The sequence below is a fragment of the Alligator mississippiensis genome, chromosome 7 (genome assembly GCF_030867095.1).
Source record: "Alligator mississippiensis isolate rAllMis1 chromosome 7, rAllMis1, whole genome shotgun sequence".
NCBI classification, from domain to species: Eukaryota; Metazoa; Chordata; order Crocodylia; family Alligatoridae; genus Alligator; species Alligator mississippiensis.
The window spans coordinates 74,791,166-74,817,959 of NC_081830.1; the positions used below are offsets into that span (position 1 = coordinate 74,791,166).

The 26,794-nt window shown below is 44.9% G+C and overlaps 2 protein-coding genes across 7 annotated transcripts in view; one reads left to right on the forward strand and one right to left on the reverse strand.

Annotated features, from left to right (window-relative positions):
* PHC3 (polyhomeotic homolog 3) overlaps positions 1 to 1,876 on the reverse strand; it is a 123,074-nt gene extending 121,198 nt beyond the window's left edge. For all 6 annotated transcript variants that reach the window (XM_059731141.1, XM_059731139.1, XM_059731137.1 and 3 more), the window contains exons 1-2: positions 1,774 to 1,876; positions 943 to 1,014 (exon numbers count right to left, since the gene is read on the reverse strand). The gene's annotated coding sequence lies outside the window, so the exon portion shown is untranslated. The remainder of the gene's footprint in view (positions 1 to 942; positions 1,015 to 1,773) is intronic.
* Positions 1,877 to 10,576: 8,700 nt separating this feature from the next.
* Positions 10,577 to 26,794, forward strand: part of PRKCI (protein kinase C iota) — a 50,930-nt gene continuing 34,712 nt past the window's right edge. The window contains exon 1 of the mRNA XM_006267721.4: positions 10,577 to 10,716. Within this exon, the coding sequence (XP_006267783.1) occupies positions 10,595 to 10,716 (122 nt within the window). The 5' untranslated portion in view covers positions 10,577 to 10,594. The remainder of the gene's footprint in view (positions 10,717 to 26,794) is intronic.

Genomic DNA, 26,794 nt, shown 5'->3' on the forward strand with positions numbered 1-26,794 from the left:
CTGAGGGGAAACCTATTACATGTTAAAATACAAAGGCTATAATTGTATGCAGCAGACCACAACAATGTACATGTGAGCTAAGCTGCTTGTCTTGATAAATAAAAATATAACATTCATGAAATTACCACACTCATTTTGCTTAAATTTAAATTCAAACTTTGAAATATTTTCTTCCTGAGAAGAATATGGGTGCATTTCACCATAATGCTACAACTAAAATATCTGTTCATTTCAACAGAATTTTGCTCAACTCCACTAAATTATCCTCACTAAGGGAAATAACGCATTGGGTTTTTCATCATTAATACATATGATTGGTGGTAAGACTGGCAGGATGTGTGCATTCCCACTTCAGTCCTTCCACCAGAGGATAACAGTCTACTACTTCTAGGAGCTAGTAGTTATTCCTTAGTTCAAGTGATCTCACTTTTTCAAAAACAGCTTTTAGTCTCCAAACTTTCACTTGTATTAATTTCTTGAAAATTCATGCAGTAGCTACATGAAGAAAACATAACATAACTAAAGACAGCAAAAGTTTTGTTAGGGGATAGCCTATGATCTATTCCTGAACCCAGTGACTTACATCCGAATTACATGTCCAACCCTGGTCCTATGTATTTGGTAGAGTACAGTTTAATACATAATGGAACTAACATCTAGCCCCTGTGATATATAATATTATGCCTTTTATGAGTTGTATCTTAGAATAAGGGTTTCCATCGATGACAGCTAACAGACACCTTTATTTAGGTCACACGGAGAGTTTTCCAAAATAAATGCTTTTTTACAGCTGAAGACCCAGGGAATGTGTCAGTTCAGCAGGTGGGTATTTTATGACACATGGATAACATCTCCCTGTTGAAGAATAACAATTATAAAACTGATTCGATTCTCTTTGACAAGTCATCACAGGGCATCTTGTAAATAAAGAAAAAAAAGTACCATTCATATATGGTGCTCTCTCAGCAATAGTTACATTTCTGAATACTTCCACTCGATCATGTATTTTTGAAGCTTTAAAAGGAAAGAAGAACAAACCCTAATGAGTTTTAAGACCAGGCTTATACATTTACAAACTGGACAATGATGTAACATGCAACAGCACAGGGCTAAATTGAACCGAGGGGGCTGGCCCAGTCGGACGTCCTTAAACATCTCCTCCTGCAACGCAACCCCCTTTGCCCTGCCCTACAACGGAGGCTATTCTTCCACCAATGATCTCGAACTGCAAAAACACGAGAGAAAGCTACTCTGCAAAACGCAGGGCTCTTCACCCAAAGCAGAGACAGTGCGAAGCACACCTGTGAAGGAAAACTGCACCGCAACCAGCTATCGAGTTGTTACACCTTGTCAAGCGCTAACTTGTAATGGGCCGGCTCTTTTTAGAGCTGGACAGTCATTTTTCTCCTGCGACAGGTCCTTCGCGCGCACGGCCGGGTCCCATTCATTGCGTGCTTCCCCAGGGAATGGCACGATACACGTAACGTGGCACAGGCCGCTGAGGCGCTTAAGTGACAAGCGAGCGAGTCAGGTGGGAGCCCAGCGCGGGGCCCGGCCGCCCGCACCCTCCTTCGCGCCCGACCTGGGCGCTGTCCGCCGCCCCGGAGCCTCGCTAAGGCCGGGCCGGGCCGCACAGCCGCAGACGCGACCCCGGGCCCAGCGCCGCCGCCGGGGGAGGGACGGGAGCTCCGGCCCAAGCTTCCCGCCTCCGCGCGGGCCCAACCCGGCCCGCCCGCGCCCCGCCAGCGGACTCGCCTCCAACGGATCCCTCACCCCGCTTCCGCCATCTTTTCTCCTCCCTCACAGGGAGGTACTGCGCATGCGTCGAGCCGCTGGGAGGCTGGGACGGGCCGGGGTCGCGGGGGTCACGTGGTCGCTGCTTTTTCCCCTCTGCCCCCTTCAGGGGCGTGGTAGGCGGGGCCTGCGCGCGGGGCGGGGCCGAGTCGCTCAATCGCCTGTAGGCGGTGTCGACAGCCGGCGTGGAAGCTGCAGCGAAAAGGGGGAGGACGTGGGGTCGGCGCCTGCGCAGCGCAGCGGCTCGGCCTGTTGTAGCACACGTGTCATAACACGAGGCATAACATGGACGTATGTCATGTCGCACATACCACGTAACATGTCACATAGATATATCACGTATACATATCTATATATATCACATAGCATGGGGGATCACGGTTTTCTCTGATAAGCCCCCCTCCCCCCTCAATTTTTGGATTAAAAAAAGGAACCCCAAATCCACATTTTTCAGTGATTAAAACGAAACACCGATTTCTCTGTATAGAGCTATCTGTCTTAGATGGATCAATGGATAGATACATTAGTGGTGTAACGGTTGTAGCCGTGTTGGTCTAAGGCCATAGGCAGACAAGGGTCTTTGAGTAAATCTGCTATCTTTTATTAGAACAACTCAAATAGTTGGAAAAAAATTCTTCTTTGCAAGCTTTTGGGTATAATGGGTATTCATTACGAAGGGTATTTTTATACCTGAAAGCTTATTAAGATTTTTTTCCAACTATTGATATATTAGTGGCATTTCATTTTAATCAGGGGAAAATGTGGATTTTTGGTTACTACTTTTAATCTGAAAATTGGAGATTTTTTTATCAGAGAAAACCAGGATGCCTGCTTATCACATAACAATAAGCATATCGCATCACATCATATGACCTATCATATCTATACCTATATATCTATACCTATATCTATATATATATATCACATGACATATAACACCACACATATCATATCACATAAAGTACATCATATAACATCACACAACATATATCACACCATATAACATCACCTAATATCACATAACATACAACATCATATCACATATCACATCGTAGCGCACACCGTATAACAACATAACAGCTTTGAGCAAAACCCCATTTAGGACTCACTGAGGTCCCTACATGTCATGACAGATTCACAGAAGTTTAGGGGTAGAAGAGACCTCGTGAGATCATCGGGTCCAGCCCCCCTGCTCTGGGCTGGAAAGACTGCCGGGGTCAAATAGCCCCAGCAAGGTGTGCGTCCAGTCTCGTTTTGAAGATCTCCAGGGTAGGTGCATGCACCACACTGGCTGGGAGTCTATTCTAGAGTCTGGTCACACAAACTGTGAAGAAGCTTTTCCTTATATCCAGTCTGAAACCTTCTAGGAGTTTATGACCGTTGCTCTTAGTTTTTCCCTGGGGCGCTTTGGGGAATAGTTGTTCGCCTAGCCCCTGATTCCCTCCTGCCACCAAATCCCCCCAAAGTCTTCTCTTTTCCAGGCTGAGCAGTCCCGTATCTGTCAGCCTTTCCTCTTCAGGCCTCTAATCATATGAGTGGCTCTTCTCTGGACTTTCTCAAGCTTCTCCAAATCCTTGAAGTGCGGCACCCAGAACTCCAGCTGCAGCCTCACCAGTGCCGAGCAGAGAGGGAGAAAAACTTCCTTAGTTTTGCTTGAGATGCACTGGTTGATACAGCTGTGAGGTGCAGAGGAGAAGGTGGAGCTTCTCCAAAGACTCTCGCCTGTGGCCTCCTTCCACAGGGACTCTGAGCAGACGGGCCCTTTAGCCCAGCCTCCCTTTCAGCTGCAGTGTAGGCATGCCAGGACAAAAGGCAACACTGGAAAATGCAGGCATTGATCCTACTATCTCTTGCGTGCTAAGCAAACACTCTACCATCTAAGCTAATTCCCGAGCATACTTGTGTAGCCCCTGCCCTGTGACAGGCATGGGCAATGCATGAAGTTTTACAATTAAGTGGGAGTGCCCTGGATCTTACTGTGGTTTAGGCAGCCCGCAGGAAGGGAACTGGGTTTCACAAACTTAAACAGAGCCGTAAAGATATACACGCAGCTTGTGCATCTGCATTGTCAGTGTGTATTGGCAGGTTTGTTTGTCAGTGGCATTCCAGTTCCATTCATTTGGGCTGGCTAAACTACAGCAAAATAATACAGCAAAAAACTGACAGAAGTCATAGAGATAACATCTGCCACTTCTATACCCCTTGGGCTGAAATACAGAGGGCAATAAAAACAGCAATCATGATTATTCCTGTGGCTGTACACAGCACGGCAAATATAATAAGAACATCCCCACAATGCTGATATTTTATATTTAGGTTTTTATAACAATTAATATTACATGTAAGATTTCAAAAGATATCTGAGGGTAAACAAATCCCCTTGTTTTAAAATATCTCCAGTCTGTCTCCTTGTTTTACACCTTAGTGATGACGACTCCTAAATGCGTTCTCTCTCTCTCTCTCTCTCTCTCTCTCACACACACACACACACACACACACACGCGCACACACACACACACACACACACACACACTTTTACAGGTCCATTTAAGTCAGGGGACTTCCTAGTTAATTTAACTAAAATATTACACCTAAAATGTGTGTGTGTGTCCATTCATACGTATATGTATAGATAGATAGATAGATAGATAGATAGATAGATAGATAGATAGATAGATAAAATGTTCTTAGCTTTTCTTTGAAACAGACATTTTAAAACAAGTCACTTGGGCCTGTGTGATGTATTTATTCATTGATTGATTTGATTTGATTTGATCTGATTTAATTAATATACTGTCCTTTCAAACAAAGGCTGGATTAAAACAAGAGAAGAGAATAATTTATAAAACAGGAGAAGGAACAAGAGAACAAAACAACTTGAAAGGGAACTGGTGTATCAACATAAAACAGAAACTTCTGAACCATATCCCAAACTACCTGTGTTTGCTAAATTAAGCTTTTTGTGAATTTGTTGAAGTTAATTCCAAACGAGATACTACAGGAGTAATGAAGAACCAACTAGTGACTGAGTGTTTGCACATTACAGTAAGGTCTCCTATAAACTGAAAGATGCCAGTAAAATTGCTTTTTCCCAAAAATGGTGGTGTATGATCAAAGCTTTGAGGATATAAGCTAGCTCATTTAATGATAGATTGCGTATCTCTTTTCTGCAGTTGGCAGTATTTTTAGTGCAGTTCAGAATTCTTACTTTTATCTCTAGTCTTCAAAAGATGTATGTAATGCTTTAGAAGTGTGATTTTTTTTCATGGGTAATCTATACTTCTAAACAAAAGTGATTAAGTACCGAAATCAAACCAAACAGAGATAGGATAATAAAAGCCAGAATGTAAATACAACTAGGGAGTATCTGAGTCTAGGCAGGCTGGGAGTAATAAAATGTACTGTGTGGGGAAAATAAGTCAGAGTACAAAACAGGATTTTACAGGGTTTAAGAGTAAGAGACTTTCTGGCCAACAGATTAAGGGAGAGATTAATCCCAAGAGTGGAAAAGACTAAAAAGCTGATGAATGAGGAAAAAATTAGATCCTCGCCATAGGGCTGGCAACTCTCAGACTACTGATGTAACAGAGTTGAACAGTATATTGTTCAACAATATAGTATCAGTAGTCTAAGAGTATAGTGTTCAACTCTGATGACCCAGGGGAAGCAGGGATGCAAGAGGTTCAGACACAAAGGCCATCTCCTGAAGACACAGTATGCACAGACCGTTCTGAAAAAATTAATACAAAATCTCCTCCAGTTATGGTGAGCTGGCAAAGGGAAGTACAGCAGTTTGGAGTGACTTTGTATGATGAGGAAGTTTGCTTTGTAAATTTGAACAGGACTGAATCTTTCATTCAATCGCTAGAGACTGTTTTATAGCATTACCCCCAGGATGGACCTGAATGATTTATTTTTTAGCTATGGTTAAAGAGCAATACACTTTTGTTTATTATTAAATAAAATTAGCAAAAAACAGAGGTACTCTGAATGCAGATGATTTCCTGAACTGGGTTAGTAATCTGCTACAGAATAATGCAAAGATAGTGGGGAATAGGACAGTACAACCCACTGTAGCAGTTATAAAATGCTGGGGACCTGAAGAATTAAAAGCTAACCCAGATAGCCAAATAGTGGACTCAGTATAGTGGACAGTTTTGATGATAATGTGTGTTTTGCTGGCAGGTTTACGGTAGTTGTGACTGATGGGAAACACACTACTACTGAGCTTTTAGGTGGGGCTACAATGAGAACTTGCGGGGGGGTTCCAATCAGAATAGATGATGATCAGTGATGGAGTCATACTGGCACAGCATGTAGGAGGCACCACTAAGGCGTAAAATAAAGGTTCAGTCTGGAGACATTTTAAAACAAGGGGATTTGTTTACTTTAGGACACCTTTTGAACTGTTACATGCAAGAATCATTGCTATGAAATCCTGTACATAAAAAAAATCAGTATTGTGTGGACATTTTTATGACTTTTGCTATGCTGTGTAGGGCCATAATAATCATGGCTGGTGTTTTTGTTGCCATCTGTATTTGACCACAAGAAGTATAGAGGCAGCAGGACTTAGCCAGAGATATGACTTGTCAGGTGTTTTGGAAGACTTGAATATGTCCTGAGGGACACATGGACCTAGTGATTCAAGCAAAATTTGCTGCATGCCTCAGTTCTACAGGGACAAAAGCTGCAAACATAAAGGTCAGTGTTGAAATCCATGTTGATCTAAATAATATAAAATAGCATTAGAGCCCTGAAATTATTGGAAAATCATGTCTCTTTATGATTTTGGATGTGGACAAAAGACTAATGTGGATATACCTAATTGCATCTTGTCTAGATTGCAGGGAGACCTTGGCAGAATTTAAGGGTTAAGACTGTGTTCTGGACTTTGTCAATACATTTATGGCTATGTGGTTAGAAGAATGATTTCAAAGCTTACATTCAAACATTATGAAATATGCTTGTCCATAGGTGGCTGATAGGAAAGCTGCATGTAGACTGGATAGCTCAGAGAAGTAAACTAATGAGCAAAGGCCTTGGACTTTCATTGTATTGACTCTAAACTTAGCATGAAGCTCAGTAGAAGTCAAAGACCATGGCTTTTGAAGGGGCCAAAAGCTGTTTTCCATACTAATGTTCTTAAAAAGAACAACTATGCTAGGCCTATGACTTAGCTGCAGCACTTGGGGGGGTGGATCATATGCTTTCCGAGGAGAAACCAGGGTTTCTGAAACAACATCCTTGACCTGTAAAAAGATCTGGTATATTATTACCACTTGGATGTAAAAATGTTGCAATAAGATTGTATCCTGTACAAGAATCCCTAGAAATAACTGTTAGTGGTTATAAAAATTGTTCTGTCATATAGCTCCCATTCCAGACAACTACCCTGGGCAGAAAGAGCCTCTGCCATAACTGTTTAGTGGCTGATAGGTACAGTTCATACTATGCATGTACAACATGCCTCAAGGGTGAACACTTTCAAATAAATTGCTGCTTTCCAGATGGTTGCACAGTTAACAATGACAAAGCCACAGCTTTTGAATGTACTGACTCATTTTTCATGGGTGAGCCATCTCCTATTGTGAAAAGGTATAATATCCTTTGGTCAGGTCAATGCTTGTTCAATTTTATCATCAGACAAGGTTTAGGACTAATTTTCTTTAAAGACAGGGATTTGTAATCAGGGACAATGGGAGCCCAAATGGAGAGACATGTTATTGCCTTACAAGGAACTTTCAGATTTTCTAATAGCTAGTTCACCTCCAGTGCCCCGAGATGGTGTTTTGAAACTAGGACTATTAGTGTTTGTCCATATTAGAAACCTGTGTCCAATGAACAAAATAAATATTATTATTTTTACCAGCCTGTACCTGAATGCAAACAAGAAATACCCAGTTGGAATCACTTAAATTATTTATGACAATTTTAATTTGCATTCACGTGCTTTGGAAGCACCAATGTTAAAATAAACCTCCACAAGGACTGCTTTTTTTACCCTTGCTGTCAAACTTCTGTTTCATATGTCTGGTACATACAGAGTCTAAACAGCATTTGCCTTGGAGAAATGATGACAAAAAGAAGGCAATCACAAGCAGCCAATGCACTATAAAATCGAATGGGGCGAGAAAAAACAGAATCCGGTTGGCCAAAATCTGTGATAGTGGAATTTATCTGCAAGACTGGATATGTTATTTTCTGAAAACATGACATTACACATGCAACAAAAACAAGATTTGTCAGGGTTTCTCATCTGATACAAGGGCATGATCAAACAAAATCACTAGACCAGTTATATCTAGGAGAAAGAAAGTATTTATTTATATTAAGGTCAAATTAAGGTAAACTCCAATGAAAAGTTGCTATATTGTTTCTAATCTCCTTGTAGAGGAAGTTCACACAGGTACTGACCCTCTATCACCAGTTCAGTGGATGATCTTCATAAATTCTGACACTAGGGGTCAGATTCTTAAGCCTGTTGCAGAAAAAACTACTACTATCAAAGTGATTTTGACAGAAACAGATTTTTGTATGCAGAATCACTCACTTTTTAGTAATCACTTAATTGACATGCCTTATTCCATCACCTATGTCTCTATATCTGTCCTGAAGAGTGCATGCCTTTCAGCCTGTTTTCCAGTTGTGATTTCTATTCCACCACATTTGACTGACTTCTAAGTATTGTAGCCATACTACTGGAACTTTGGTAAATGCAAGACCTCTTGTTTAATACTGGCTATTAGAAAGTTAGGTCCATGGATTCCTTATTTTTTTCTGAGGTGTTTAACAAATGAATTGACTGTCTGGCTTGTTGCAAGTCATCAAGTAGAATTTAGACAATCTTGCAGCTAAATTTCTAGATTTGTTTTCCTTTCCCAACAATAAGCTATAAACCTGTTGCTCCTGTTGCCACAGCTGTTTAAGTAGGTGGAGTGTCAAATATTTGACAAAGAGCTTTCTGTTTTCTTCTGGCAAGTTATCGATTGCCTGTACTTACTGCCTGCAGAAGTAAATACAACCCAAAAGCCATATTGGTGTGTATGGTGGCAGGGGGAGAGATAATGCAGTTGATCACTCAACCAGCTCACTTTTTTGGAGTAGTTCAGAGTGTTCCTCACCAAATGATGTTTCACTCACAAATCTGAGTACACTGTTGGAGCAATTTATTTCTGTAATTGCATCCTGTTACACCTGAATGCTGCTGCATTGAACACTGTAGCTCATGCCAGTTTTAGTAACTGACTCAATCACAAACTCAACACAGTGGTAACTCTTAGCACAGTTCTAGAAAAGGAGCTTTACAGTACATTTCGAAGGAGAAAATGGACTGCTCTAGATGCCAGTTTTAGCACATGCATTGGAAGCGGAACTGACATTAAAGTTAACAGGAACTGGACTGGGCTTAAATCCAACAAAGCACTTAAGTCAACAGGATCACCTAGTGCTTTGTGAGGCGTGTACTTGGTTTAATTGGAGCCAACAGAAGAATTTGAAGTCTGACTGTTCTCACTTTGCCACAAGCAGAGTACTCTGATAGGTATATTTTAAAATCTAAAAATGCTGCCTGTGCAAGGTCTTGTGGGAATGTCCTGAGATGGCCAACGATAATAATCAGCTTGTAGAGGACTAGTTATCTAATCGCCCACACACTTAGAGGTCTCCATAATTAAACTCTCAACAACACTTAGCTATTTCCTATTAAAAATAGAGAACATCCAGCTTTTTGTAACACATTGCTGCTCGTATAATACAAAATCTTACACGGCAGCAGCAATACCCTTGGCATTGTTAGTATAAGTTTTTGTAGCTGGGTAAGCTTAGTCCAGTGGTTCTTTGCCTTTTTGGACTCGAGACACCCCATGAACAATGACAACTTTTAGTTTTCACTCCATTTTTGATGGCAGAAAGGATATTAGAGTAGATGTGATATCTTTTATTAGACCAACTGAATAGTTGGAAAAAAGTTCTTAGCAAGCTTTTGGGCGCAATCGCCCTTCTTCAGGCATAGGAACAGCAGAGACTCCCTATGCCTGAAGAAGGGCGATTGCGCCCAAAAGCTTGCTAAGAACTTTTTTCCCAACTACTCAGTTGGTCTAATAAAAGATATCACATCTACTCAAAGAACCTTGCCTGCCCATGTCCCTAGACCAGTACAGCTACCCCCAGCAACCCAGAAAAATATTAGAAGAATTCTAACACGATATTAGAACCATTCTAACAACACTAGAACAATTAGAACAATTGCAAAGAACTCGGAAAAACCGCAACAGGTCACAACGCTTTGACATCTGCGGGTTTGTCTGGTGAAGCACGTGTGCACGCTTAACATTGGGGGCAGCCTTGCAAGGATTTCCAGGCTGCTGGGGTTGCCGTGGCTGGGAATCACTGGCTCACTTCCTGCCCTCTGGCCCGATGCTGAGCAATCCTGGCAACCCTGTCCCCGTGCATCCACGGGGATTCAGGAGCACCGGCACTGCCCGCCCCTCAGTCCCAACCGGTCCAGCACGCGCGGCGGACTACAAGTCCCATCATGCCTCACGGCTCCGGCATTGGGTTGTACCAACTGCCGTGGATTGAGGAGGGGGGGAATCCTCCTAACCCCGAGCACCTTCGAAGCGGCCCGCCCCCCGCGGTGTGAGCACTTGGTTCAGGCCGCGGGCAGGGGGCGGGGCAGAGGCGCTCCGGGGCGCGGGGGTAGCCGCCGCCTCTTCGCGCCGGGCCCTCGGGAGCGGCCGCCGCCGGGGAGGGAGGCGGGAGGGCAGGGGCGGGCGGGCGGGCGGGCGGGCGCGCGGCGATGCCGACGCAGCGGGAGGGCAGCGGCGGCGGCGGTACCACCATGTCCCACTTGTCGCTGGGCGGCGGCGGCGGCGGCGGCGACAGCGCTCACCAGGTCCGCGTCAAAGCCTACTACAAGGGGTGAGTGCGGCGGCGCCGCGTGTTCGGGGGCAGGCGGCATTTTTGGGAAGAGAGGCGTTTCCTTCTGCCCCTCCCTGGCTCCTCCAGGCCCCCGCTGAGCCTTGGCCCTTTGTTCCAGGGGTTTGCACAGTGCTTGGGAAGAGACCCCCCCCCCCCTTACCATCTAAGCAAGGGCAAGACTTGGCTTTGGAGAGAGATGAGCAAATAAAAATAAAGAACTAAGAGCGTGAGGAAATGCATCAGTGCTTTCATTAAGCCTGCATTGCTTTCCCTTTAGTAATCCATGTAATAATCACGGTTAAGATAAGGCCAAAAGCCACGCGATGATTGGGACAGTTTATATAGAGCTGTACGCGTGATATTTTGCTTGTCACTTCCGTCCGTAGCATCTCTGGTAGACCGGCTTTTTTTTTTTATTTTTTATAAAGAAATATCTGAATGGTGTTTGCGTGAGCATTTTGAGGTGTTAAATTACTTAGATTGTGTGCAGTTGAAAGCCATTTAAGATTTCATCGCTAACAAGAACAACAACGTGTTTCTTGTGTGCGGGTCGGTGTGAGATGCCTCTCTCCGTTCACCTGGGTGTAAATGCAGTTGTCAGTTCAAGTAAAGGATTGAAACTAACCAACTCCCTTTGTGACTCACGTTAATGATCCCGGTTATAAACAAGCTGTCTAACTGGAATGCCTTCCTCGTGAGCTGTATGAAGGTCTCATTTATACATTTCCTGCCCACCCCCACTATTTTCCTCTAACTTTATGCACTCCAAAAAATTCTCTCATGCTCCATTCAGCCTGTCAGACTCTCATCTTAAACTATCAGAAACCTTGCTAGAATATACGATTTTACTTATGTCTGGCTTCACACTTGGGGACTGAAGACCTTAAACTCTCTGGCCCCCTAGCTAGCATGGAGACAGTGCTTTTGCTCAAGGAATTTGGCTAGGGAAACTGTTTTGAAATTATAATTTTTTCTCTTCAGAAAAAAGTTGTTGGAGCTGACATAAGTGTGTATGTACATGCCTGCGTATGTATATGTACATGTTCTGATGGACCTTCACCAGGGAAGGTTTCTTGGCACAGGGATAGAATTTCTGCTCAAATCCAGGGGGTGGACATTTTTATGGTGGTACAAAGGCGAAGCAAACCAACATCCATACCCCCTTGTCTTGTGTCAAATGCCTAAAACTTGTGGTCATAACTTGTGACTTGGTAGCAGCCTATAAGTATACAAGGGGTGTGCATCAGGATCTGGGGGAACCCCTGTTCAGAGCACCCGAACGAAAGACAACGTCCAGTGGTCACAAACTCCTGGAAGACCATTTTAGGCTGGACATCAGGCAAAAAACTTCTTTACCATCTGTGTTCCCAGAGCCTGGAATAGCACCTGTAGGCACCTACTCCAGACACTTTTAAGAAACATTTGGACACTTATCTTACTGGGATTCTTTGACCCTAGCTGACTTCCTGCCTCTTGGGCAGGGGCTGGACCCAGTGATCTTCCAAGGTCCCTTCCAGCCCTAATGTTTATGAAATCTATAATCAATTTGTGATGCTTTATTACAGCAGATGTCTTTTAGGTTTATGGTGGGAGAGTGTGGTCAGCTCAGAGCTGCTGATGCTTTCCAGCAGCCCTGGGCTGGCACTCCCATGGTTTCAGAGTCTCAATCCCATGTGCCCTGAGAATTCCCATTCCTGGGGCAAGCAGGATCAGGCCCCGAAGGCCTGGGAGCACCTGCCTGGGTTCCCCTGTTTGGGATTTCCCAGACATCCATTGACACTCTAGTATGGTCCCAGACCTGAGACGGACAATCAGCTTATTGGCGGGGCCTGGGCCTTGGACCACACTGGAGTACGGAAATTGCTCCAGTGTAGTCTTGGGACTGAGGCTGCCAATCAGTTCACTCGTGGTTCCAGCCCCAGGACCACAATGGTGTATGTAGCTCTGTCTGATGTGGTCTCCAGGGCAAGTTTCTGTAAGCTGAGAAAGCTAGGGTTTCCCTTGTTAGAGATGTGCCCCAAAGATTTCCAGGGCACATCTCTGTTAGTGGGGAACACATTGCCCATTGTCCCACAAGATCAATGGCGGGACAATGGGCAATCTGTGTTTTGCCCAGTGAGGTGGATCAGTTATGCCAGGCGCATCCTGGCACTCCTCATCTGTTCCATTTGGTGCCATCTATTTCTAGCCTTAGAGCAATAAATAGTCTACCCAGGTCTCTTGCCAGGGAAGTCAAGTCCCTTGTCTGAATCAAGTAGGCCAGAGTCTTGAACTTTGTTCTTACCACATTGCAGGTTAATGCCCTGCCTGCTACAGGCCTGAAACAAGTCTCTTCATAACTCTTGGCTTTTGACAAGAATTTTATAAAGTCTGGGTTTACTCTGTAAATAGGAAAACTTCTGAAATTTAATTTTAGTGAAATCAAAACTTCATGAAAATCTGTTTTTGCTCAGTTGTAAGATATCTATTCAAGGGCTTTGTTGCTAGAGTATCAGCTGTGAAGTGTGTGAATTTTAACTCTTGGAGTTGCTGAAGAATTAGGTAGCAAAAACAGTCATCTCATTGCAGTAGGACTTGAGGGCTCTTTTGGGAACCTTAACCATATTCAGCCTGATTTATTAGAGCCTAGATCATTTGTTAAAGAGTGGCAAAGGTTCTCAGATGGTGCTGTAGCATTCATAAGAGATTCAACAAAAATTCAAAGAGCATATGAGTTTGATGAACAGTTTGAGGCACTATACCAGGGTAGGAAACCCCTGGCACAGGTGCCAGAGCATGGTGCACACAGGCATTTTGCTTGGCATGCGTGCCTTGGGGCAGAGGGTGGGGAAGGGGGCTGTGCTGCAACAACAAGGATTGGGCCCCTCATGGCTCCTCTGCCATCCACCCTTAGCACACCAACATCTTACAAGTTGAGGTTGTGGGTGTTTTTACCTAAAAGCATTGCTGACCCCTGCACTTGACTTTGCCAACATCCATAGGTGTAAGGACTCCAGAACTGGGTGTTAGCTGTAGCCAAACTGGGGATTTTGACTAGGATATGCTAATGTTCCTGCTTGGGCTAAAACCTTGAGGGTTCCTGGTTTAGAGGATCTTACCCCCTGCTCAGAGTCGGATCGATTGCTAAATTCAGAGGGTCAGGAAGGAATTTTATCCCATGATCAGATTGGTATAGACTGTGGTGGGGTTTTGCCTTCCTCTACAGTGTGGGGCATAGCCCTTTTCCTTACATTGCTCAGGTGTATTTTAGCACCCCTTACAGCAGCAGGACACTAGCTGCCATTGTTCTCCTGCTTTACCTGTAGCAGGTTAGGGTGTTATATATGATCCCAGTACTGTAGAAAGAAAATGAATTAACCAGGAGAGGCACAGTTTAGAGTGGCATAAATTATAGTGACATGTATGTTGCTGGGAAGATAAGTCTAGAGTATGTCTCATTGCTAATGGCAAGTCTTGAAAAGGAACCATTATCCACAAATGAGTATTACTTGTGTTTAGGGACTAGTATGGATAACAGACTTGTGATATACCATCAACCTTTCAGCTGTGTAGGCTGCAATGTAGATCAAACCTAGAGCATAGTTTGATGACAGGGAAAAGATGCTTGTGTCCCACATACAGTGGAAATTATACCCTTGATGAAATGGGTAACAAACTTTATGATACAAATAAGTTTGGAGGATTGGTGTTCAATCTATATATTTATGAAAAAATACTAAATGAACTAAAATATTAAAATGTTTATACATCTCATTTTAATATCTGAAAACTAATTTATGATTAATATGGTGTCTTCCACTGAGGACATGAGAAGCGTGAAAGTGGATTGCATAGTAGAGGCTAAGTGGCCTCCTCGTGAGTAAAAACAAGAAAATACTTACGATGAGATGCCAGAAGTGGCACGTGTTAACTTGCCTTTTCTTTTTTATTAATGAAGCTTGTGTGAGTAGGTAGGGGAAATAATGGTTTAATATAAGTCAGAAGTCAAAAGATACCACACAAACAATTGCTTTGCTTTGTGTTCCCAAATGAATTATTAAGTTAATAGTGCAGCAAGTCTCTGCATTGTTTGACACAATTTCTTTCAGCAGAGTAGTCTGTCAAATATGATATTCTGTGAAGGAGAACATAAATATTTTAAGTGTTTATGCCTTTTATGTACATAAATATATTCATATCTGTCCCTGCTTCATCACAAAATTGATTTAGTTATGAGGATCAGTGGATCCTTGGACATAGCTAGGAATAAAACCTCACCTGCTCTTCTAGTGTTAATCTCCAGACTGTAAACTTCTGCTATGGGGAGAACTGCTTTAAATCAGTGGTTCTCAACCTCTTTGTCCAGATGGGCAGTACCCTGTCCCTCCACAGCCCAGAACTGGCCTGTGGACCCAGTCTGGTGCCTAGGGCAGGCATGGTGGGGGCTGGGGGGAAGTCTGGCCCTGATCCAGCCCTGCTGAGGAAGGGGGCTATAGCCAGCAGTTGGCGGGGGGGGGGGTGGCTCAGTCCTGACCCAGCCCTGTAGACAGAGGGGGCATGGCCAAAACCCACAGGAGGAAGGGGGAGTGGCCTGGCACCAACCTGGCCAGGCAGGAGGGAAGGGGGTGTGGCCCAGCCCTAGATCACACAGGGAGCAGGAAGGGCAAAAAGAGAGGCATATAAGCAGTGGAAACAGGGAGAAATTACTAAAGAGGAGTATACCTCCTCAGCTCGCAGTTGTAGGGAGGCAGTTAGAAAGGCCAAACCTACCATGGAGCTGAGGATGGCATCCCAAGTTAAGGATAACAAAAAATTGTTTTTCAGATACATGGGGAGTAAAAGGAAGGCCCAGGACCACTACTGAATGGGCAGAAGCAATTGGTGACGGACAGGGGGGACAAGGCTGAACTCTTCAATGAGTTCTTTGCCTCAGTGTTCCTAAACAAGGGGCAAGACAAGTCTCTCACTGGGATTGTAGAGAGGCAGCAGCAGGGTGACAGATTACCAAGTGTTGACCCTGAGATGGTGTAGAGTCACTTGGAAGGACTGGATGCGTTTAAGTCGGCAGGCCCGGACGAGCTCCATCCAAGGGTGCTGAAGGCACTGGCTGATGTCATTGCACAGCCACTGGCAAGAATATTTGAGCACTTGTGGCACATGGGCCAGGTCCCGGAGGACAGGAAAACGGCCAATGTGGTCCCTATTTTCAAGAAGGGGAGGAAGGAGGATCCAAGCAACTACAGGCCAATCAGTCTCACCTCCATCCTTGGTAAATTCTTTGAAAAGATTATTAAGGCTCATATATGTGAGAGCCCAGCAGGAAGAATTATGCTGAGGGGAAACTAGCATGGGTTAGTTGCAGGTAGATCATGCCTGACTAGTCTAGTTTCTTTATGACCAGGTTACAAAACACTTGGACGCAGGAGTAGGAGTAGATATCGTTGACTTAGACTTCAGGAAGCCCTTCAATACGGTATCCCGCCCCATACTGCTGAGCAAATTAAGAGGCTGTGACTTGGATGATTACACAGTCCGGTGGATGGCAAATAGGGTAGAGGGTCATACCCAGAGAGTGGTGGTGGATGGGTCGGTATTGACCTGGAAGGACGTGGGCAGTGGGGTCCCGCAGGGCTCGGTCCTTGGACTAATACTCTTCAATGTCTTCATCAGTGACTTGGACGACGGAGTGAAGTGTACTCTGTCCAAGTTTGCGGATGATACAAAACTGTGGAGAGAAGTTGACACACCGGAGGGCAGGGAACAACTACAGGCAGACCTGGACAGATTGGACAAATGGACAGAAAACAATTAATGCAATTTAACAAGGAGGAATGCAAGGTGCTGTACCTGGGGAGGAAAAATGTCCAGCACACCTACTGCCTAGGAAATGACCTGCTCGGCAGCACGGAAGTGGAAAGGGATCTTGGAGTCCTAGTGGACTCCAAGATGAACATGAGTTGTCAGTATGACGAAGTCATCAGCAAAGCTAGCTGCACTTTATTGTGCATCAGCAGATGCATGACGAACAGATCCAAGGAGGTGATACTTCCCCTCTATCGGGTGCTGGTCAGACCGCAGTTGGAATACTGCATGCAATTTTGGGCGCCACACTTCAAGAGGGATGTGGATAACCTGGAGAGGGTCCAGAGAAGGGCCGCTCGTATGGTTAAGGGCTTGCAGGCCAAGCCCTACGAGGAGAGTGTAGGGCACCTGGACCCCTTCAGCTTCCGCAAGAGAAGGTTGAGAGGCGACCTTGTGGCTGCCTATAAGTTCATCATGGGGGCGCAGAAGGGAATTGGTGAGGTTCTACTCACCAAGGCGCCCCTGGGGGTCACAAGAAATAATGGCCATAAGCTAGCAGAGAGCAGATTTAGACTGGACATTAGGAGGAACTTCTTCACAGTTAGTGGCCAAAATGTGGAATGGGCTCCTGAGGGGGGTTGTGCTCTCCCCTACCCTGGGGGTCTTCAAGAGGAGGTTAGACATCTGGCTGGAGTCATCTGAACCCAGCACTCTGCAGGGGGTCGGATTCGATGATCTGTTGAGGTCCCTTCCAGCCCTAACATCTATGAATCTATGGCCCAGCCCTGACCTTGCCATGCCGAGGGAAAGTGGGGTGGCCTGGACTCAGTTGGGGGCAGGGAGAAGGGGAAATGGGCCACAACTGTGCAGGAGGAGTGGGTATGGCTTGGCTCTGACCTACTGCCCAGGGTTTGGGATTTTAGCAGTGGGGAGGAGTGGCAGGATTAACTGTCACTGCTCCCCTACTGCCAAATTTCCTGAGCCTTGGGGAGCCCCGTGGGCTGGATTCCAAGGCTTTTCAGGCCATAAAGGGCCTGTGGGCCAGAGGTTGAGCCTCCTGTTTTAAATCATTCTGGGCTGGACTGTACAGACTTGACTTAATCGAGAATGCAAATATTAAAATAGCAGACTCCTTTGAAATATTTTGTATTGTAGGAATTTCAGTGCAAGATAATTGGAACTCCTTCAAAATCTGAATGCTTGTTGTTGGGGGTATGATAAATATGTGGAGGAGTTGACTTTTATGTTCAGGCCTTGGGTGAAAAAATCTGAAGCGTTTAGTGTCGCTTGCTGCTCTACCTAGTAGTTTAGATGTAAACTTTTGTGGAAGACCAGAAGTGAAAAACTGGAAAAATGTATCTGATTATCCTTTAATATTTGGTTTGATTTTTTTTTTTTTTTTATAAAGGATGTATTATGAATAGCGTGCAATTCTTAGGGGGTAATGAAGAAAAGCCATTTGATCAAAATGGAAGGGGGAGAAGTGCAGAAAGGTTCACAGTCTCTTTCTGTGGGCTCTGGAAAACAAACTGGCCTGTTTTCTGACATTTCTGTTCTGAACTCAAGGAGACAGCAGCAATAAACAATCTTGCTATGTATGGCTCATCTGCTACACTATTGGGAAGATGATAAATGTAAAATTTGGATGTAAGCAGGCTACTTGTATACATTGTTTAACTTGCAGTTTAAACACAAGTAGTATAGGGAAAGGGACTGCTCATGTATTCAGGCATTTTTTTTAATATGGGGGAACAGTAGATGCTACTGAAATTTAAAGGAGTAAACTCTGTAAAATGGGGCTTTTAAAGTGAAGGTATTGTTTAACATTTAACATTGGAGGTGCAAATGACGTATCAATAAAGGCCTTATTTAAAACAGGTCTTGTGTTCCATAATACAGTCCCTAGTCAAGATAAGGATGGCGTATCTTAGCTTTAGATGCAAGGCAGGGTAGGGTTGCATCTTACAGACTTACTAAATCAGAGATGCCGAAGCTTTTGTAAGCAGTGGTTTGCTTTTTCCTGTAGTCCTTTCATAACATCAAAGCAAAGCTTCTAAATAAAAAGTAGTGATTAGAATACAAAAGGTAGAGAAGAGGGAGGAAAAAGGAGGGGATGCTGCTGGGAGAGGCAAGGTGGGTAGGAGAGAGCAAAACAAAGCCAGCTAACCTATTGAGGGACATAAGGGTTATAAAAGCTAATCTAGTTAATAGGGTGAAAATCTAGAGTCTTCATTTAGACCATATTTAATGCAGCTCAGTTTGGATGATTTCTTGTTCCTCAATTCCCTTTCAAGATTATTTTTCAAAGTTTTGTTGTCTAAGAACAGCTGCTCTGAGGGCAGCGATGGATTGTCTGGGGGGTCCCAAGTGTTTTCTGATCAGAGCTTTTTCATCCCTACTTATAGGTAGAGACCTACTGAGACTGAGGTGGCAGGTGGGTGATTGTGTGGGCCAGTTGTGGTGCCGGCCACCATTCTCGCGGTGTTTTCACAACAGGTCCACCACCTCCACCTCATTGCTGATTGGCCAAGAGGGCTGCCTTTTGTGTGGCTCCACCCGACTGCTAATTGGTGGAGAGGGCCACCCTTCATGCAGTCCCACCCCTTGCCACTGACTGGCGGAGTGGAGCAGGGCTTCACGCAAAGCAGCCTTCAGACAATTGGCAACAGAAGCAGGAGGGGATGGCTGCTGTCTTGGCTGCTCCCGGCCGGGCTGTGAGGCTGGGCCGCAGCGGCCACTGGCTCCCATTGGGGGGTTAGCGTTTTCTTTTTGGTAAGTTTTTATTTATTTTTTTTTTCCCCTGGAGATTTTGTGCAAAATTGCAGAAACCACCGTTTTTTTGTGGTTTCTGTGAAAATCACAAAATGGCAATTTGATTAGGTCCCTGCTTATAGGGATTACCCTGTTTATCTGGTGTAGACAGCAGAGAGGCACTGTAAGCAGGTGATGATATATATGACAATAGAAGAGCAGGAGAGCAAACCTTGGATGTTTACAATCTGCATTACTTGGTCCAGTGATGATGTGGTCTGTGTGGACTAAGGGGCACCATGCAGGCATCTGGGTCCACTGTAAGGTCTGGTGTCTTGGTGAGAATAGGACTTAAGTCAGGGGCGGGTAGTTATTTTGGGCGGAGGGCCACTTACTGAGTTTTGGCAAGTCATTGAGGGCCACGTGGCAGGCAGCCAGGAGCAGATGCATATTAATTTTCTAAATTTTTTAGGGGCCTGTGAGCCAGATAGAATGGCCTGGCAGCCTGCATCGGCCTGCGGGCCGCATTTTGCTCACCCCTGAGTTAGGTAGTCTGTTTTTGAGGAGACACTGAGGTTGATGGGCTGCCTGTAAGCCAGGACAGGTTTGTTGCTGATGGCTACCTTGAGATTGCTGTCATTTTCTGGAGAGGCTGGAAGTTGCTAATGATGCATCTAAAGGGTTCCAGGTGTGGGCTATAGGTGATAACCAAAGGGATTCTGTTGCCCTTGTCTTGGGATTGACATTGTACTAGGTTGGAGATGGGGTCTAAGTCTTGATTTGAGTAGCTATGGTTTTGGGTTTGCATTGTAAGTCTCTGCTCCTAATTCTTAACATGTGCATCCCAGTAGTGGGGTCAGAGCAGATATGGTTGTAACATAGAGCTTGGCTGTAGACAGTGGATCTAACAGTGTTTTTCAGTTTTAGTTTTAGCCTTAGTGCATTTAAATCTTTTTATTTTAAAAAGAGTAGGTGGGGGAGGTGTTGCTAGCCTTGGCTATTTTCAAGGGGCCTAGGTTGAGCTGCAGAAGCGCTGCTAAAACAGAAGGCCCCAAAGCTTGTTTGACTTTAGAATGAACCTTTAGTTTGCTGACCAAGCTAGTTGTCATGCCTTCAAAAGAAGCGCATTTTAAAGTGTCCCCTAAAACACATTTTAATATACAACTTCCTGCTCTTCTGATCTTGGGATAAGAAAGCGGCATTACTCAAGTGATTGAAGCAGAAGGAGGTGGATTCTGCCTCTCTCTCCCCTCCTTCTCCCCACATACTTGGGATGTGTGCTTTGGAGAGGGGAGCAGTAACTCAGCCTCCATTTGCTTCACTTTCTTCATTTCTGTAAATGAGAGCAGGAGTAAATGTTAGCTCCACTCAGGTAGTTAGAATTACTTCAGTGAAAGAACTGTGCAAGCATATAGTATTGTTTGAAATTCTTTGCAGGAACTCTGCAATAGGAAGGCTCCTTTCCCCACCTCTTGTCTGAGGATCATGTCTTGACATGCAGATATGGGAGGGAAATATACTGGGTAGTATTTCAATTAGTGGAGAAAAATGTTTCTTGTACAATGACTTTGAAAAATGGGTACGTTTTGTGACAGAGATCAAACTTTTACTTTTCTTTCTCTTTCCTCAGCCTCTTATGTCTTAAAAAACAAAACAAAACGTTTACTCCTATATTCGAAATGTGAAACTGTTCCTTTTCAAAATTTGAAAAGATGAAGCATTTTGTTTCATCTAGTATAAAGCCTTGTATCATATTTCTGTTGCAACTATTCTATCTAATTAAAGCTTCATAAACTCTACTATTCACCATGGAATTTGAACACCTTTTGAACTAAAAATTTCATTAGGCAAAGCAACTCTTCAAATAGGAAGATATGGGTGACTAGTCAGACTAGTTCTTCTGTGGAACAGACTTTTGCTGTAGAAACTCCTATTAGTGAATGAATTGGCTTCTCACCACCCAGAAAACGATTTTAATCATGACATGTTTGATACCACTTTCTTCTACAATAAATCCCTACTTTGACTTATTATTTACTGGGATGTGGGGACAAGGTAATGGGGTTGTTTTGTTTTGTTTGTTTGTTTGTTTGGGTATTTTTTTTAATAAGGTAAGAACTATAATAAAATCCCTTTCAAAATGTATTTGTGGCTGCCTAACATGTTCTGTGTAGAGAGTTGAGAGTAATAACTAGGAAAATTTGCCCAAATACTAAAATATTTAGTTTATCCATCCTGCATGGGCTGCTTTTTTATTTCTCAACTGAAAGGTAGCAAGTACTAAATCTAATTTTGACTACATCAACGTGTGTCTTGCCTGGCAAGATAACTGAAGTGTTTAATTACCCCAAAATGTTCAGTATATATTAAATCTGTAGACCTTTTATCACTGCTGTGCTTTATTTACTGTATATTGCAGTTAAGAGACTACACTTTAATTAAAATTCTACATATCTATTGCATTGAGTACTTTGTCACAGAAGTTTGCATCTTTCCTTCCACTACAACCTTTTATCCTACTTTTCTTAGTGCCACTGATGACTGACCACAAGACAATAAAATCTCTCATCCAAATGTTTCCCACAAATATCCACTTGTTCAGGGAATCTTGTCACTGATTCTTCAATATTAGCTTGTTCTCCCCTTTCCTTATTCTCTCTAGAACTTAAACCTTCAAACAACCTGAATTTGCTCTGACTTATGTGGTCTTAGGGTTATATCTGTCACTCCCACAATATATAACGTTAAATTTGTTAGCTTTAAATGAAATCCTAGCATGCCAGAGTTTTATGTCTCAGTGTGGAGACAGACACCATAGGAGCCTTAGTTTGAGCTGGAAGGGGGTGCAGGGACTAGCTTGGACTGTGTGTTGTGGAAAGGGAAGGCATTAGGGGATGTGTGTGGGTGTTTGGAGGAACAGTCAGAGCCTCTCTCCTTCCAGATCTGCGCTGCACTGCTCTGGCCTCTTGCATCCCTGGATAGAATTGAGGTGCCCTTTGGAAAATGCCAGCTCTTAGTTTTCACTCTTCTTTTGCCTACAGGAAAAATAGTAGAGCAGAGGACTCCAAGAACTGTGGCTTTCTGCTTGAAGTCCCTGGGTTTATCTTGTGAATCATGTTTGTAAACCTAACAGTGCTAATAACATTGTGTGGCAATCTTGAAGGATCCCAAGGCACCCTGTTTTGTCGTGGCACCCTGTTTGAGAAACAGAGTTCAAGGGCGGTGTTTCTCAACCTGCGGGTCATGACCCAAAAGTGGGTCACAAGAATATATGAAAGGGTTATGAACAAACTTGAAAAATGGATTCTCCTTTAAAGAAGAAAAATGTGGGAAACCATGGCTTCTCCCTTGCAGGCTGGCAGAGTTCCAGCCTGTAAGGGGCTGCTTGGGGCCCTCCATGCCCCGAACACCCACCCCGTGCCCCACACACTTGAGGGTGGGGGCAGTGGGTCAGGAGTGAGGGGCACTGGGTTGGGACTGGTCATTGATGTTTATGAATGGGTCCTGGTACAAAAAATCTGGAGAACCACTACTCTAGGGAATAGTGAATGGATGTGATGTTTTGCTGAGCCCGGTGAAGATATGGGGAAGAGTTGTTGGTATTTGGGATCTAGTAGGAGAAGGTATGTGGAGGAGGAGGAGATGTGGAGCCTTCTACGTCACTGGATGGGAAGGATTCCAGCTTTCTTAATTGTGCCTCTGTTGTCAGTGCTTTTGGGATCTCAAAAGCACAAGACCACTTATTGAGGACAATTTCTTACTTGGTTTTTTTTGTTTGTTTATTTTTTTACTGTTGCAACAGTTTTAGAAACTCTAGTTCTTTGCTGAACTGGGATTTAAAAAATATGGTGGTTAAATGATCTATTACGCTAGTAAGCATTGCTGTCAGTAAAAAAATAACAAACCAAAACAAAAATGTCTTGGGTTGGCAACCATGTGTGATTGCAGTAATGTACACCTTGCTGCCAGCACCACAGGGGTCCTTGATTCATCCCAAACACTGGTACCCCCAACTGTACCCTGTCCCATGCTGCACCTCCCAGGCTGACACTGCAGCAGGTGGGGTTGGGCGTGTGGCATTATGCTGGGGAGCAGGAAGAGGAGCACGAGCAGCATCTTTCCTATCCCTGCTCTCTGCACTTGGTTGGACAGCAGCTGCTACAGCTCCTGCTGTAGTTACATGAGCCTGGCTGCGGTACCTGAGGGACAGGCTTGCTGCATACTCATGCAGCAGCCTGGCTGGCACAGACTCCATAGGGCTGCTCCTGATGCCCTGTTCACTCCTTTCCCCCTCCCAGATACATTTCTGGGCTCAGGGCTGCACTTCACGAAAAAAAGCCCTGGTGTGTGAGACAGGGTGTCTCACACACCACCCCAAAGATGCACAGGGCTGCATCTACTCAGCTTCACAGATTCACAGAAGTTTAGGGCTGGAAGGGACCTCGTGAGATCATCGAGTCCAGGTCCCCTGCTCTAGGAAGGAAAGACTGCTGGGCTCAAATAACCCCAGCAAGGTGTGCATTCTTTCTCCTTTTGAAGATCTTCAGGGTAGGTGCCTGCATCACCCCTGCTGGGAGCCTATTCCAGTCTGGTCACACGAATTGTGAAGAAGTTTTTCCTTATATCCAGTCTGAAATCTTCTAGGAGTTTATGGCTGTTGCTCCTGGTTTTCCTGTGGGGCACATTGGTAACTAGTTGTTTACTTAGTCCCTGATGCTCTCCCCTGATATATTTATCTATTTATTTATATATTTAAACTGCTACCAATCTTCCTGAAGTCTTCTTTTTTCTAGGCTGAACAGTCCTATATCTGTCAGCCTTTCCTCATATGGCTTGCTCTTCAGGCTTCCTATAGCCAGGCTTCTTGGGGCAGCCATGGAGAAGACTTCGGGGTGGAGGGAGCCATACTAGCACCTCCTCGAAGCCCCTCATCTGCCTAGTCGTGCTGCTATTCAACCCCACACCTTGTTGTTCCTCCCAGCTTTACTCTTGCTGGCTCCACTCCCTCTCCCCTTCCTCTTGGTTTCACAGCTCCCTTCCAGCTGCACCACTGCTCTCTGGGTCCTTTTAGACAAGCAGCTATGAGAGGCAGGGGATTGGGCTCTTCCTGGTGGGGGGCTGGGGTAGGTGGCAGCAGCACTGGGAGAGGGGCTGCAGCCACCCCAAAATTTGCCATAGCCCCCTTTCAGGTGTTGCCATAGCCCACCCTGAGTGCAGCCCGCCCTTGCCTCGTGTGCAGATCTGGGGGCACACCTCCTCATGCTTCCCGGGGTGTGTGCAGCAGCAGAAACCATCCCCTCCCCGCGCCCCCCCAAGATGAGCCGCTTACAGCTCAGTATCATGCCCTGCCCCAGCTGCACAGCCCCAGCCCCACCCCCACTCCCTCACTGTGGGGACCTCGATCTGCCCCCCCACACTCCTTCCTTCATAACAGACTTACCAGCCAGACCTGGCTATGCTCCTGACTGCCTACATGCTGCTCTGTGGCTGCGTGCATGCACTGGGCATTTTTTTTCATAGATTCATATACTGTTAAGGGCTGGAAGGGACCTTGCAGATCATCGGTCCAGCCCCACTGTTCTAGGCCAGAAGACAGCTGGGGTCAAGTGACCCCCACGAGGTGACTGTCCAGTCTCCTCTTGAAAACCTCCAGGGTAGAGGACTGCACCACCCCTGGAGGGAATTTATTCCACAGTCTGGCCACCCTGACTGTAAAGAAGTTTTTCCTGGTATTAAGCCCGAAGCAGCCTTCCAGGAGTTTATATCCATGGGCCCTGGTCTTTCCCAGGGGTGCCCTAGTGAACGGTTGTTATCAGCCGCATTATCAGCCACATCAGCCAGAAAAAAGCCGATTGCCGATACAGTCAGTTTTCCTTATATTGGTGCTGATCCGATATGGGACCAATGTATTGGTGCACCTCTAAGCTTAACTCTTGCTTAATTTTTATGGAAGACTCATTTTCCCTTATGGACAGCTGTTTTTAGCCTGGCCTTTTATGGGCAGTTTGTAAATTTATGGGACAGTTTGCTCTCTGCTAGTAAGGATCATCTAAAGATGCGTCAGCCCCTTAGAAGCTGTGATGGAGCACAGGTGTGAAGGAACTGAGGACTCTGTCCTGTACACTCCCAAGCTCCATAGGCTTCCACTGATGCATCACTGTATGTTATCCTTTGGTGCTCTGACCTTTGTATTCAGTAGGGCTGTGCAAAATGGCTGTTTTGATTTGGTTTTGGATTTGGCTGTTTCAGGGGGACAGTGATTTGCTTCGGTCTTTTGGATCGCTGTTCTGTTTCGATTTGGTTGAAAACGTTTCAGAGTTTCGATGTTGTTTTGGCCATAGGCTATAATGGGGAATCACTAAAATGCCTATAACATTGTAATTTCTTTTCCTGATTTGGATGAAAATGTCAGGGATGATAGCCCCTTCTGAGGGCATGAAGCCTGCCAAGTTTCAAGGAGATGAGATTGGTGCAGAGGTTTCTGTGAAACTGCACCTCAAACTGTTCAAAGTAAAACGTGAATCACTTGCCAGCAGTGGCAGCACGCTGTCATCCCACGTGCAGATCCGAGGGCCCGTGCCCCGCTGGAATGCTGCAGGGCTGTGCCAGACTCCTCCCAGGGGGTGCAAGCCCCCGGATCTGTGCGCGGGATGACACCAGGCTGCCATCCCTCCCCCAGAGCACTGGCATTGGAAGCGACCTCAGGGACAGATCACAGACACTGGCCAGCTACAGATGTCAATACCACAGCAGCCTCTCCCCCCCCCACACTTAGTTTCTGTTTCCCTGCAAGCCCGGCTTGGAAACTCTGAAATTTTCCAAAATGTTTTGGATGGTTTTGTTTAGTTTTGGAGATGTTTTGGAGCCTTCCGTTTCGTTTTGGATTCAGTGTTTTGGGTGCTGAAACAGGCTGAAACACCTCTGAAGCGAAGCAGCTGCCTAAGTTTTACACAGCCCTAGTATTCAGTAGCTTAACTAGGGATGGGAGAGTGGGCTTCAGGCCAGGACTCTGACTTAAAGGGGGCGCTGCAACAGTGGCCCCCTGGAGAGTCTTCACAGTAGCTAGGCATGGGGACACCGTGCCACTTAAGCAGCTGCTAGTGGCCGAGTCCCTGGGATAGGTAATACTGATCACCAGTACTCCTCCTTCCCACTCTCCAGGAGACTTTGTGCTGGACACAGAACTTGTTAGTTATGCCTGTGCTTGTATTCCTTACTTTTTTTAGGCAGTGTCAGTAATCAGAAAATGGCACAAACAGTTTATATGAAGTAAGTTATGTATCAGGAATCCCTTGACCAACGGAGCCAGTGACTTGCTTTTGTTTGTTCATTTTAATACGACTGCATTGTCCTATTTACCAGAGTCTTTCATCTTCCTTCTATTAAATACTTTATATGCACCATCAAGGACTTTAGCAAAACTGGAGTCTGTTTGTAATTTTTAGAACATATATCATTGATTTCAGGAGAGAACTTCAAAAGCAGTCCCTGTGGGATTGAGGCAGAAACATGCTTGATATATTTCTGGAACTGCTAGGTGTCGGAC